This window comes from Pseudophryne corroboree, chromosome 5 (genome assembly GCF_028390025.1).
Source record: "Pseudophryne corroboree isolate aPseCor3 chromosome 5, aPseCor3.hap2, whole genome shotgun sequence".
Taxonomy (NCBI): domain Eukaryota; kingdom Metazoa; phylum Chordata; class Amphibia; order Anura; family Myobatrachidae; genus Pseudophryne; species Pseudophryne corroboree.
The window spans coordinates 123425193-123440815 of NC_086448.1; the positions used below are offsets into that span (position 1 = coordinate 123425193).

General features: G+C 49.6%; 1 protein-coding gene across 1 annotated transcript in view; it reads right to left on the reverse strand.

Annotated features, from left to right (window-relative positions):
• Positions 1-15333, reverse strand: part of MASTL (microtubule associated serine/threonine kinase like) — a 245522-nt gene extending 230189 nt beyond the window's left edge. The window contains exon 1 of the mRNA XM_063921679.1: positions 14933-15333. Within this exon, the coding sequence (XP_063777749.1) occupies positions 14933-15109 (177 nt within the window). The 5' untranslated portion in view covers positions 15110-15333. The remainder of the gene's footprint in view (positions 1-14932) is intronic.
• Between the last annotated feature and the right edge of the window lie 290 nt (positions 15334-15623).

The following is a 15623-nucleotide window of genomic DNA, read 5'->3' on the forward strand; positions in this document are numbered from 1 at the left end:
GGGGAGGAGCACTCAGCCTCAGACATGTCGACACACCGTACTGACATGCACACACTGGCTATAGGGGACAGACCCACAGGGAAGCCTGTTAGAGAAACACAGAGGGAGTTTACCAGCTCACACCCCAGCGCCTATATCAATACTGAGAAAGAATATCAGATTGCCTGCGCTGTTATAATAGCACCAAAATAACTGTGCCCCCCCTCTCCCCCGTTTTGCTCCCTGTACTTGATCAGGAGAGTGGAGGTCCGGGCCAGCGTCTCTGCAGTCTGTGAAGAGAGAAAATGGCGCTGGTAAGTTGTGAGGGCTAAGCCACGCCCCCAACCCGGCGCGCTGTAGTCCCGCTCAATTTTGAATATTTATACTGGCGGGGGCTTATATTTAGTGCCTAGGCACTTATAATATATCTTGTTTAGCCAGTTTTTGCCTCCGTAACATGCTGCCCAGGGCGCCCCCACCCCCTGCGCCCTACACCCTGTAAGTGCCGTCGGAAATATGTGTGGGAGCATGGCGCGCAGCGCGACCGCTGCGCTGTACCTCGTTACTGAAGTCTTCTGCCGTCACTGAAGTCTTCCGTTCTTCTCATACTCACCCGGCTTCTTTCTTCTGGCTTCTGTGAGGGGGTTGACAGCGCGGCTCCGGGAACAAGCAGCTAGGCGCACCAAGTGATCGAACCCTCTGGAGCTAATGGTGTCCAGTAGCCTAAGAAGCAGAGCCCTTAACTCAGAAGTAGGTCTGACTTATCTCCCCTCACTCACACGAAGCAGGGAGCCTGTAGCCAGCAGGTCTCCCTGAAAATATAAAACCTAACAAAGTCTTTTCAGAGAAACTCAGGAGAGCCCCCCTAGTGTGTGTCCAGTCTCTCTGGGCACAGAATCTAACTGGGGTCTGGAGGAGGGGCATAGAGGGAGAAGCCAGTTCACACCCATTCAAAGTCTTATAGTGTGCCCATGTCTCCTGCGGATCCCGTCTATACCCCATGGTCCTTTTGGAGTCCCCAGCATCCTCTAGGACGTAAGAGAAAAAGCACCAGTTAATTCAGACATTTCTGTCTGAAAAGGGTATGAATTACTACATAGGGGTATATTCAATAAGAGTTGGGTCCATTCCGACATGCAGTTGTCGGAATGGACCCGACAACCCCTATTCAAAGGGCGGCTAAATCCGACTGTCGGATTTGGCCGTTCCCTGTGTCCTGTCCTGCCGCCAGCGGCTGCCGGGTGCGCTGACAGAAGCGGCGGGGGGGGGGGGGGGGGGGAGCAGTGTGCGGTTGCCAGCGGGGGGAGCAGTGTGCGGCGGCCGGCGGGGGAGCTTCCAGCGGGAGTGATCTGTGCGGCGGTGGAGGAGGCACTGCAGGTACCATCATCCCCGTAGCCCGCCGCACCGCTCCCCACCTCAATCCGACTTGTTTTCAAGTCGGATTGAGTTTGTCGGAAAGGGGGCCAAAACCTGTCGGATTTGGCCCAGTTTCTGACTACAGCAGGTGGATCGGCGGGTATTCCGCCGATCCACCTGTTCTACGACAGCATTCCGATAAGTCGGGTTTCCCGACTTATCGGAAAAAATGTGCCCCTATTGAATAGGTCGGAACCCCTTCCGACCTATTCCAGTCGGAAACTGCTGTCTTTCCGACAAGACGGCAGTTTCCAACTCTTATTGAATATAGCCAATAGTAACCAACAGACAAAGAACGTCCCATATCAATGTAGTGCATAGAAAGCTATCGATAAAAAGATGTTTTGTCACAAGACACGCAAACGGTTAAAACAATATTATGGAGTTTCTTTTTATGGCCTTTATTGAAGATGCTTTAGTACACAGCCTAGCACAATAAGGGTTATACCATACACTGTTTATACTGGTCTATGTTCACTACTGGAGTTTGCCCAGAGAGTCACCCAAGTGTACTAGGACATAATCCATGTGTACTTAAGGTGTCTCACTGTAGTGGGGTCTGCAAACGCAAGAGATAAGACATATTGTTGGTCTGATAAAACTGCAATTAGCAATCCTTGTGCTGATCTTTTCGCTCAGTCAGAGATGGACTATCACTTCTGAGGAGATTTGCATTGTAGTAACTAGATGTATTGACATTAAAGGAGCATTTACGGCTTTAATTAACCCTTGCACTATGTCCCCTACTTTCCATGGGACTACCACCAAAGAACAATTATAGGTAACGGAGGGGAATTAGCGCAGGGTTTATGTATAATGTAAAGTAGGTAAATGCTTATTTCATAACAAGATGGTTGGGAATACCCAGTACTGGGCATCAGCAATCCAGTCATGCAACAAGACAGTACGTGTAACAAAATGGCTGCCATACATCTGTCACACACGAATATTGTTACTATATGGAACAATCCTGTAAACATCATTTGTATAAGAGAATTTGAAAGCATCACTTCAGTGTTTATGAGGGAGCTTTGTGCATTATCTAATACAGTGATTTTCAACCTTTTTTTACTCACGGCAAACCGAACACTATTTTAAAATTGCCAAGGCACACCATCCGTTCCCCACAGAAAAAAAAAAATACACATTGGCCTTAACAGTAATAAAAAATCCACACATACATCGGCCTACACAGAAAAAACAATCACATTGCTCCCCACATAAATCATGTTGCTCACACATAAATCAACCACATTTCTCCCCACATGAATTATTCACATTGTTCCCCCTATAAATCCATAAATCCTATTGCTCCCCACAGGAGAGATAACATATTAGCCCCTACCGGTCAGCTGTCCTCCTCCCTGTCCCTCAGTGGCGGGTGTTGTTCATAGTGAATTGCTGCGAATACTGAGCAGCAGGCGGTCGGGCAGGTGTGGATGTGGGTGGGCAAGGAAAGCTGTGTATGCAGGCGGGAACTGGAAGATGTGTATGCAGGCGGGTGGGTTGACCGAGTGGTGAGATGCGGCAGCCGTGACAGCAGCACATCATCAAGGCATAGGTCACAGCCGGAGCACGACTGATCCTCTAAAGGCCCGTACACACTGGTCGATATATCGGCCGTTCTCTTGAACGGCCGATATATCGCGGGACCGTCGGCCAGTGTGTACGGCCGATATGTCTGTGAACTCCATCGTTCACAGACGTATCGCGACGGCCGCGCAGCACAGCCGACAGCCAATATATCTACCGATATATTGGCGCGTCGCTGTGTGTGTACGGGGCGCCCGTACACATGCTGCGGCGGCCGGCGGTGATTGACAGCTGAACTGGGTGGGCGTGTGTACACGCCAGCTCAGTTCATGACGTCAGTCCCTGACGGATCGGGCAGTGTGTATGCACAGCACACTGCCCGATCCGTCCATAGATATATCTGCAAATCAGTTGATCTGCAGATATATCTACTAGTGTGTACCCACCTTAAGAAGAGCCCGGGCCAACAGTTCACTCTGAAGGTGCAGGAAGCTGCTCTGGCTCCGCGGCACATCTAGAAACTAGTCGCGGCACACTAGTGTGCCACGGTACACTGGTTGAAAAAGCCTGATCTAATATATAAAAATGTGTATGTCCTTCTGTCTTTCTATACAAATCCACAGTTTACAAGCGAAGATCGTGAAATTTTACAGACAAGCGTATTAAAACATGGCGGAGGCGACTAAAACAATTTGAAATACCTGCCACCCCCCTAGGGGGGCAGACAGCAGCACAGAGTATATCAGGAGACAGCATAAGTCCCGACTGGCTACACCAATTTACATCAAACTTGGTACACATATGACTTAAGGGCCCTACACACTGGCCGACATGACAGCACGATATGAACGAGATAACGTTCATATCGTGCAGTGTGGAGGCTCCAGCGATGAACGATGCGCGGCCCCGCGCTCGTTCATCGCTGGTCCCCCGTCGGCTGTAAATGCAGGCCAATATGGACGATCTCGTCCATATTCGCCTGCACTTCAATGCAGCCGGGTGACGGGGGAGTGAAGAAACTTCACTCCCCCCCCCCCGCCGCCGGGGCGCCCGTATCCGCCGTCGGGCAGCTCGGCGGCGGATTGGCCAGTGTGTAGGGCCTATTACACTTGAGAAACAAACACTGTGGGGGTCAGATACCCCTAGGGGTGGGAAAGCAGCACAGAGTTTTTCAGCAGACAGCATACCGTATATACTCGAGTATAAGCCGACTTTTTCAGCACATTTTTCTATGCTGAAAAAGACCCCCTCGGCTTATACTCGAGTGAGGGAGTTTGAGTGACAAGTTTGGCCTGGCAGCCTGGATGACAGATAGATTTGCCAGCCAATCTTACGGAGGTGAGGGTGGAGCCTCTGGTGAGTGGCGAGCGGCTTTATGTATATGTGTGTGACTGAGGGAGGGTGGGTACGCCCCTGGACAGAGTCCTCCTGCAACTCCCTCCATCAGGAAGGAAGACATTGCCGCCATGCCCAATGCCGCTGTCTTGGTAAGTGTGAGCTGCTCCGCAAGCTGTCAGTCAGTGCAGGGTGAGCTGAAACGCGTGTCGCGGGCCGCAGCCCGTCCCGCGGATCCCGCCGCCTGGGAAGACATCGCCTCCTGCTGCTCTTGGTCTTTCACTCACCAAGCAGGCTGTCAGGGCAGGGTGAGCTGAGCTGTGGTGGAGCTGTCCGCAACTCCCGCCGCCCGGCCCGGGAATACATTACCGCCGGTCCCGGGCCCGTCGCTGCCCGCAGTCGGTGTGTTAGAGATGGTGCAGAGTCTGTCAGGGGGGGCACTGGCTGCTAAACACAGACTGACTCTCACTCTTAGTCAGTCTGTGTGTAATATGCAGTCGCCGTCCGCGCGGAGCAGGAGCTCCATACTGTTTGTGTGTGCACTGCAGCACTGTGTTACATCATGTGAGACTGTCAGTCACAGCCCCTAATGCAGTAGAATTAAATGTACTGTTCATGTTTTTTAATATCTATGTGGCCTTTATCTTGATTAAATGACACTGGGGGCATATGTGTTTCTGGCACTATGGGGGCATGTTTTTATCTGGCACTCTGGGGGTATAGCTGTCACTGGGGGTATATGTGGCACTGGGGGCACAGCCCTAGCAACAAGCATTACCCCCTGGCAACAAGCATAACACCTACCGCATGAAAACCCTGGCAATAAGCATGACACCCTGAGCATGAAAACCCCTGGCACCGTGCATTTCCCACCCTAGGCTTATACTCGAGTCAATCATTTTTCCCATTTTTTTGTGGTAAAATTAGGTGCCTCGGCTTATATTCGGGTCGACTTATACTCGAGTATATACGGTAACTCTGGAATGCCTGGAGCAATTTACACCAAACTTGCTACACATATGACTTATACACTCTGGAAACAAACACTGTTGGGGTCAGACACCCCTAGCCCCCCTAGGGGTGGGACAGCAGTACAGAGTATGTCAGTAGACAGCAAAACTGTGGAAGGCCTGGAGCAATTTAAACCAAACTTGCTACACACCTGACATACAAGCTGGGAACAAACACTGTGGGGGTAAGACACCCCTAGCACACCTAGGGGTGGGACAGCAGCACAGAGAATTTCAGGAGACAGCATAACTCCAGAATGCCTGGACCAATTTACAACAAACTTGGTACACATATGACTTACACTCTGGGAACAAACACTGTGGGGGTAACACACCACTAGCACCCCTAGGGGTGGGCCAGCAGCACAGAGTATATTAGGACATGCATGATATGTCAGTGATGACAGGGCTGCATGTGACAGGGGCAGTGACATGATGTGAGGAGGGGAATGGAGGTAGCACGAACCCACACACTGAGAGTTACATAGTGGAAGTAGCACATCCCCCTAAAGCACAGAGTATATAAAGGAGATACATAATGTGCTGCACTATATAAGAAACTGTAAATAAATCGATAATTTCACAGGGGCACTGACATGATGTGAGGAGGGGAATGGAGGCAGCAGGAAGCCACAGACTGAGAGTAGTATAGTGGGAAGAGCAGGGTCCCTTGGGGAACCAAAAAGGGATGCGGCCACTACTTAAAGTGCGTCTAGGAAGCAAGATATGCCTATATACTAGATCTCCAACCAATGTAAATTAACAAACAACTATCATTCTAATTTACCATCCTCATCCCGTAGCGAGCCACGGGTATTCAGATATCTACAATGTTATTTATACTGTGTTTAATACTGACATTTATTTTTGTAAACAGACATTCTTAAAATCCCGGGCAACGCCGGGTTCTCCAGCTAGTAAGGAATAAAACACAAGTGAAAAGGTCCATATACATTAGACGATGTCACTCTGTGAGTGACGTCGTCTAGTGTTTCCCCCCTCCCAGGTCGGCGGCCGCCTGTTCACACTGAGCAATATGACCGCTCATATCGCTCAGTGACGTCACGCCTCCGCCGGCCGTGCATGCAGCTCCTGGACGACCAGATAGAGCATGCATGCACTGCCGACAGCGACTACCGTTACCGACCAGCGGGGCTGCGCATCGGTCGTCGCTGGCGGCATACACACTTGCCGATAAAATGAGCGACGTCGCTCATGGAGGGGGAAAATGAGCGACGTCGCTCATGGAGGGGGAAAATGAGCGACGTCGCTCATGAAGGGGGAAAATGAGCGACGTCGCTCATGAAGGGGGAAAATGAGCGACGTCGCTCATGAAGGGGGAAAATGAGCGACGTCGCTCATGGAGGGGGGAAATGAGCGACGTCGCTCATGGAGGGGGAAAATGAGCGACGTCGCTCATGGAGGGGGAAAATGAGCGACGTCGCTCATGGAGGGGGAAAATGAGCGACGTCGCTCATGGAGGGGGAAAATGAGCGACGTCGCTTATTTTATCGGCAAGTGTGTATGGGCCTTTAGTTAACAACCCTCCAAAAAGAAAAAATAAATGGAATTACCGGTGAGTAAATTCTTCTCGTAGTGGATGCTGGGAACTCCGTAAGGACCATGGGGAATAGACTGGCTCCGCAGGAGACTGGGCACTCTAAAGAAAAGATTAGGTACTATCTGGTGTGCACTGGCTCCTCCCTCTATGCCCCTCCTCCAGACCTCAGTTAGGGAAACTGTGCCCGGAAGAGATGACATTACAAGAAAAGGATTTTTGGAATCCAGGGTAAGACTCATACCAGCCACACCAATCACACCGTACAACTTGTGATAACCTTACCCAGTTAACAGTATGAACAACAACTGAGCCTCACTCAACGGATGGCTCATAACAATAACCCTTATTTAAGCAATAACTATATACACGTATTGCAGAAAGTCCGCACTTGGGACGGGCGCCCAGCATCCACTACGGACAACGAGAAATAGAATTACCGGTGAGTAAATTCTTATCTTCTCCGACGTCCTAGTGGATGCTGGGAACTCCGTAAGGACCATGGGGATTATACCAAAGCTCCCAAACGGGCGGGAGAGTGCGGATGACTCTGCAGCACCGAATGAGCAAACACAAGGTCCTCCTCAGCCAGGGTATCAAACTTATAGAACTTTGCAAAGGTGTTTGAACCCGACCAAGTAGCCGCTCGGCAAAGCTGTAAAGCCGAGACCCCTCGGGCAGCCGCCCAAGAAGAGCCCACCTTCCTTGTGGAATGGGCTTTTACTGATTTTGGATGCGGCAATCCAGCTGCAAAATGAGCCAGCTGAATCGTGCCACAGATCCAGCGAGCAATAGTTTGCTTTGAAGCAGGAGCACCAAGCTTGTTGGGTGCATGCAGGATAAACAGCGAGTCAGTCTTCCTGACTCCAGCCGTTCTGGAAACATATATTTTAAAAGCCCTGACTACGTCCAGCAACTTGGAGTCCTCCAAGTCCCGAGTAGCCGCAGGCACAACAATAGGTTGGTTCAAATGAAACGATGATACCACCTTTGGGAGAAATTGGGGACGAGTCCGCAATTCTGCCCTGTCCATATGGAAGATCAGATAGGGGGCTTTTACATGACAAAGCCGCCAATTCTGACACACGCCTAGCCGATGCTAAGGCCAACAGCATGACCACTTTCCACGTGAGATACTTTAGTTCCACGGTCTTAAGTGGCTCAAACCAGTGAGATTTCAGGAAATCCAACACAACGTTAAGATCCCAAGGTGCTACTGGTGGCACAAAAGGGGGCCGAATATGCAGCACTCCCTTAACAAACGTCTGAACCTCAGGCAGTGAAGCCAGTTCTTTTTGAAAGAAAATGGATAGGGCCTAAATCTGGACCCTTATGGACCTTAATTTTAGGCCCATAGACACTCCTGACTGTAGGAAGTGCAGGAATCGACCCAGCTGGAATTCCTCTGTAGGGGCCGTCCTGGCCTCACACCAAGCAACATATTTTCGCCATATACGGTGATAATGAATGCTGTCACGTCCTTCCTAGCCTTTATCAGCGTAGGAATAACATCATCCAGAATGCCTTTTACCGCTAGGATCCGGCGTTCAACCGCCATGCCGTCAAACGCAGCCGCAGTAAGTCTTGGAACAGACAGGGCCCTTGTTGCAGCAGGTCCTGTCTGAGAGGCAGAGGCCATGGGTCCTCTGTGCGCATTTCTTGCAGTTCCGGGTACCAAGTCCTTCTTTGCCAATCCGGAACAATGAGTATTGTTCTCACTCCTCTTTTCCTTACAATTCTCAGCACCTTTGGTATGAGAGGAAAGAGGAGGAAACACATATAACGACTGGAACACCCACGGTGTCACTAGCGCGTCCACAGCTATAGCCTGAGGGTCCCTTGACCTGGCGCAATATCTTATTAGCTTTTTGTTGAGGCGGGACGCCATCATGTCCACCTGTGGCAGTTCCCATCGATTTGCAATCTGTGTGAAGACTTCTTGATGAAGTCCCCACTCTCCCGGGTGGAGGTCGTGTTTGCTGAGGAAATCTGCTTCCCAGTTGTCCACTCCCGGAATGAACACCGCTGACAGTGCTTGCACGCGATTCTCCGCCCAACGAAGAATCTTTGTGGCTTCCGCCATTGCCACCCTGCTTCTTGTGCTGCCCTGGCGGTTTACATGGGCGACCGCCGTGATGTTGTCTGACTGAATCAGCACTGGTTGGTCTCGAAGCAGGGGCTCCGCTTGACTCAGGGCGTTGTATATGGCCCTTAGTTCCAGTATATTTATGTGCAGACAAGTCTCCTGACTTGACCACAGCCCTTGGAAGTTTCTTCCCTGAGTGACTGCCTCCCATCCGCGGAGGCTTGCATCCATGGTCACCAGGACCCAGTCCTGTAATGCCGATCCTGCGGCCCTCGAGAAGATGAGCACTCTGCAGCCACCACAGAAGAGACACCCTGACCCTGGTTAACCGATGCATCTGAAGATGTGATCCGGACCATTTGTCCAGGAAGTCCCATTGGAAGGACCTCGTATGGAACCTGCCAAAGGGAATGGCCTCGTATGAGGCCACCCTCCTTCCCAGAACTCGAGTGCAGTGATGCACTGACCCCTGTTTTGGTTTTAATAGATTCCTGACCAGTGTCACGAGCTCCTGAGCTCTCTCTATCGGGAGATAACCCTTTTATGGTCTGTGTCTAGGATCATGCCTAGGAGAAGCAGATGAGCTGTAAGAACCCACTGCGACTTTGGAATATATAGAATCCAGCCGTGTTGCCGTTACACTTCCAGAGAAAGTGATACGCTGTTCAGCAACTGCTCTCTTGATCTCGCTTTTATGAGATCGTCCAAGTACGTGATAATAGTGACACCTTGCTTCCGCAGGAGCACCATCATTTCCGCCATTACCTTGGTGAACATTCTCAAGGCCGTGGAGAGACCAAACGGCAACCTCTGAAATTGGTAATGACCATCCCGTACCGTAATTCTGAGGTACGCCTGATGAGGTGGATAAATGGGGACCTGAAGGTATGCATCCTTTATGTCCCGAGTCACCTTTCAGGCTTGCAATAACCGCTCTTAGCGATTTCAACGTGAACTTGAACCTTTTCAGGTATATGTTCAGGAATTTTAAATTCAATATGGGTCCCACCGAACCGTCAGGTTACGGGACTACAACATGGTCGAATAATAACCTCCTCCTTGTTGAAGGAGGGGAACCTTGACCACCGCCTGTTGAAGATACAATTTGTGAATTGCAGTTAACACGGTTTCCCTCTCGTGGGGGGAAGCCGGCAAGGCCGTCGGTGAGGGGGCATCTTCTCAAAGTCCAGCTTATATCCCTGAGACACAATATCGATCGCCCAGGGATCTAACAGGGAGTGAACCCACTTGTGGCTGAACTTACGAAGGCGTGCCCCCACCGGGCCTAGCTCCGCCTGTGGAGCCCCAGCGACATGCGGTGGATTTTCGTAGAGGCCGGGGAGGACTTCTGTTACTGGGAACTAGCTGTGTTGTGCAGCTTCTTTCCTCTGCCGCCGCCTCTGGCAAGAAAGGACGCACCTCGGACTTTCTTGTTTCTTTATTCGAAAGGCTGCATTTGATAATGTAGTGCTTTCCTAGGCTGTGCAGGAATATAAGGCAAAATATTAGAATTTACCAGCTAAAGCTGCGGAGACCAGGTCCGAGAACCCTTCTCCACACAATCCTCAGCCTTCCATATGCCTCTTAAGTCGGCATCATCTGTCCAGTGCATATTCTACAGGACACGTCAAGCAGAAATCGACATAGCTTTGACTCCAGGACCCAGTATACTCATGTCTCTTTGGGCATGATATATATATATATATATATATATATATATATATATATATATATATATATATATATATATATATATATATATATATATATATCTTTCTTAAGACAGCATCTTCAATATGTATGTATTATATATATATATATATATATATATCTATATATATATATATATATATATATATCTATATGCATACTAGGGTCTCAATCTCTGCTGATAAGGTACCTGTCCATGCTGCCACAGCGCTATAAACCCATGCCGACACAATCGCCGGTCTGAGTAGTGTACTAGAATGTGCACGCTATCTGCAGGATCCCCGAGAACAGCTAGTGCTACCGTCTGGGCAAACGTGACACCCTAGGGGAAGATTTCCATCACATCCTGGCCCTAGTGGGGAAAGGATACTGCCTGAGAATTCCTTGTGGGAAGCTGCAGTTTCTTGTCTGGAGATTCCCGCCCTTTTTCCTCATGAGAGGAGGGAAATTTACCTCAGCTTTCTTCCCCGTAACATGTGTACCCTTGTGTCAGGGACAAATGAGTCATCAGTGATATGCAAATCATCTTTTTTACAATAATCATATATTGAATACCTTTCAGCCCTTTTGGCTGTAACTTTGCATTATCGTAGTCGACACTGGAGTAAAACTCCGTGTCGATATCAGTGTGTATTATTTTGGATAGTGATCATTGTGAGACTCTGAAGGTCTCTGCGACATAGGGACAGACATGGGTAGATTTCCTGTCTGTTCTCTAATCTTTTGTGCAATAAATTCACCTCAGCACTTACACATATCCAAACAGGTGTCGGCGTTGTCGACGGAGACACCCACATATTTTCTCTATCTCCTCCTTAGGGGAGCCTTTTACCTCAGACATGTCGACACACGCGTACCGACACACCACACACACAGGGGATGCTCTATTTGAAGACAGTTCCCCCACAAGGCCCTTTGGAGAGACAGAGAAAGAGTATGCCAGCACACACCCCAGCGCTATATAACCCAGGGATTACACTACAACTCAGTGTTTACCCAGTAGCTGCTGTATATACAAATTTGCGCCTAAATTGATGTTCCCCCCCCCCCCCCCCCTTTTCACCCTTTGTGTATCTGGATACTGCAGGGGAGAGCCTGGGGAGCTTCTTTCCAGCGGAGCTGCGAATAGAAAATGGCGCTGGTGTGCTGAGGAAGAAGGCCCCGCCCCCTCAGCGGCGGGCTTCTGTCCCGCTTTCTGTGTGAAAAAATGGCGGGGGTTTTTACATATATACAGTGCCAGACTGTATATATGTATTTATATTGCCAAAAGGTACTTCAATTGCTGCCCAGGGAGCCCCCCCCCAGCGCCCTGCACCCTACAGTGACTGGAGTGTGTAAGTGTGCTGGGAGCAATGGCGCACAGCTGCGGTGCTGTGAGCTACCTTAAATGAAGACAGGAGTCTTCTGCCGCCGATTTCGTCGTCTTCAAGCTTCTGTTCTTCTGGCTCTGCGAGGGGGACGGCGGCGCGGCTCCGGGAACGGACGATCGAGGACAGGTGCCTGTGTTCGAACCCTCTGGAGCTAATGGTGTCCAGTAGCCTAAGAAGCACAAGCTAGCTGCAAGCAGGTAGGTTTGCTTCTCTCCCCTTAGTCCCACGTAGCAGTGAGTCTGTTGCCAGCAGAAGCTCACTGAAAATAAAAAAACTAATAAATACTTTCTTTACTAGTAAGCTCAGGAGAGCCCACTAGGAGCACCCAGCTCTGGCCGGGCACAGATTCTAACTGAGGTCTGGAGGAGGGGCATAGAGGGAGGAGCCAGTGCACACCAGATAGTACCTAATCTTTTCTTTAGAGTGCCCAGTCTCCTGCGGAGCCCATCTATTCCCCATAGTCCTTACGGAGTTCCCAGCATCCACTAGGACGTCAGAGAAAAAAAAAAGTTAAAACCCACGAAATTAAAAGCTTGAATTTACTTCACCACATAACACTCCCCCCCCACACACTGTTTTGTGCATTTTAGGGTCACAGCTCTCTCTCCTGTGACAGCCCTTATATTTACAGTTCCATATATAAACCAATAGCCACAACAAGTGGACGTTATACATTAGAATGACAATGTAATATTTGTGATAAATCTTGAAACCTACTGGTCACACAATTCCAAACATTTCCCCCTACAAAACACAGCATGCAATGCGCAGAATAATGACAAAAAGATGGGGATGCCTGGAAACTGGCGCCATTACAGGATCACAACAATAGTGCCGCAACCAACCAATCACATATTGGTTATGCTGGAAAAACTGGGCTCCATCCAATCACAACGGCTACACACCTGATGATGTTCTGCCGATATATATTCGGCGGATCGTATGATATAGCGCCTGTACAGTCAAACCTGAGAATGTCGTTAATGGTGTACTGTTGCCGCATGCAGCACGGTGCAGACCCCCCCCCCCAATCCCTCTTCAACGTGCGCCGTCATTCGTTTCTGGTGGTATTGTCGAAGTCGGAAAATATTACAGTACACACATCACGTACAAACTCCACACAGATCGCCTCTGTGCGCATACTTGTTCTGCCGTGCGTGCACATATTCGCAAGTTACGTATGACCGCGTGGTATGAGTAATTACGGTAGCATTGGTACTCGCATGGAAAAGCCACAAAGACATATCTCATATTTAATCCACATCGTGCACAATGTACACATAGCCCACACGCACCACACCAGCACGTTATACTTGTTTAAAAGGTACAACAACAAAGGGATTCACCTTTACAGGATAGGAGGGGACAGCATTAGGTTATGAGGTGGTGTTTGGTATCCAACTATAGGGTATTTTAAGGGCAACATTCCGGTACCAGTTTGCAGAAGATAGCACGCTCCGGAACAGAATATTACTATTATACTGTGTTTACTGTATTCTGATATTCGGCAGGAACCCAGTGGAGACCATCTGCAAGCACACCTGGAACAGACATCGCCCACTTATTCAAACCAACCTATGAACCCTCCTGTACTGTAAATGACCAGCCCTTTGACCTATGGATGAAGAGGTTACAGTTTCCATTGTATTGTGTTTTTACCAACTGTATAAAAGCTAAGCTGCCTAGCCGGTCACTCAATCTCTCTCTGAAGGTCATCTTGCTGACTGACTGAGCACCGGACCGTGTGGCGCTGGTGAAACCAAACGTATGTACCATTGTATTGTAGCATCTTTTCTCTTATTGTAATTATCTGTTGTAACCCCCTTTTATCAATTATATGTTGGCGGGTCGGATCCCAACATCTTAAATACAATTGGTGTCGTGTCTCTTTCCCTGCTAAGGTTATAAGTGTATTTCAGCCACATGTGAAGCTGCATTGTGCTCTCAGTGTGTCGGTGTGTGTGTGTATGCACTGCGTGTACTTTGTATGTCCGTTGCGGCGTGTGTACGCAAAGTGCGTGCACGGTACGGGCCTTTGTACGCTGAGTAAAAAGTACGTAGGTTAAGGATTGAATACAGCGGCCGCAGCGGCTCGATTTTAAAGTGTATTGAGTGTATTAAAATAATGCTTTTAGTCCTGTAAGTAAATCAGCATTTACAGTATCAGCAAGTGTGTATGCCCTTGCTGGGTCCCATTGCTGATAACACTGTATCATTTGCGATGTCGTCAAGTCTGTACCCAGCCTAAGGCCGGGTAAACACTACCAGGATATCTGCACAATTTGTTAGTTTCCGGGCAATTCTAAACAACAAGTCGCGCAGTGTGTACCCAGGATGCTACGCTCCCGTGAGTGTTAACGATATGTTGGCTGGCAGCGCTGCACAGTCAATCAGAAGATACTGTTCCCAAATGCAGCATGCCATGTTACATCGCCCCGTCGTACCACTGCATGCTGCAGCGTGTACGCATATCGGCCAGGAACACATAGTTCTGGTGCGTCAGTCAAATTATCAGCGAACCAGCGGCGATGCCCACAGCGTGCCTCACAATGACATTAGAAAGCCGGCAACAGTGCGTCAGACCACCAAGGTTTTGCCCACAAATAACATTTTTGTTTGCAACCCCAAGGGGAGTGTATAAAGTATGCCGTTCTGGGGCTGCCACATGTGGGGCATAGGTACTCTCCCAACCAAGGGCATCGCCTGTAACTGAAGTGACCCCATCATGATCTATCACATCTGTCTCACACTGTGGCTAATGGGAGAGAGAAATAATGTGTGTCATTACACAGGGACAGGCTGAGAGAGAACCACAAGTGCCAGCATGCCCTAATGGTCAGGTGGGGAGGGCACGCTGATATTTGTAGTTCCACGACAGTTGTAGCCGTGTCACCCAGGACACGGTATCCCTCAGAAGGCCCCGGTCCCAACTCACTTTGACAGCGAAAAGCCGGCTGTTGTTCTTCCGACGGGCCAGGTACACCTTCCCGAAGGCGCCGCGGCTGACCGGCTTCACTATGTTAAAGTCCTCGATGGACGGCGGCTGCGGCACCTGGAACTTCCTCTCCCCGCACAGGGACGAGACCCGCCTGTCCGGCTCCCCCAGGCCCATGCTGCTGGCACAGTAACCGGACCACGGCGGCGGCCTGGGTGTCACTGTCCCCTGTACAACAACAACAACAACACGGTGCGGACAGAGTGGAGTCCCGACGGTGCGGACAGAGTGGAGTCCCGACGGCGCGTCTCCAGTTCAAACGGGAGCCACGCCTCCGCGTGACGTCACTACGGCTCCCCACCAATTGTATATCTTCTTTGTGGCAGGGATGACAGATAGGACCAGTCACTGCATGCTGCACCGTAGACACGCCAACGAGACAGTACTGCGCCCTAGCCACGCCCACAGCCCAACAAGTGAAGACTTGTTTAATGGCTGGAGACAGTTGCCAATAGTTGCCAAATCAGCTTATAACAAGCGGAATTGGGATTGTTTTTTCTTCTGGTTGCTTTTTTTTTTTGGGTGGTTGCTTGTTGCTTGTTTTTGGGCTTATAATTTTTTTTGCTGCTTGTTTTTGGGCTTCTTTTGTTTTTAGGTATCACTGACACCAACTTTCAGAGATAATTAGTCT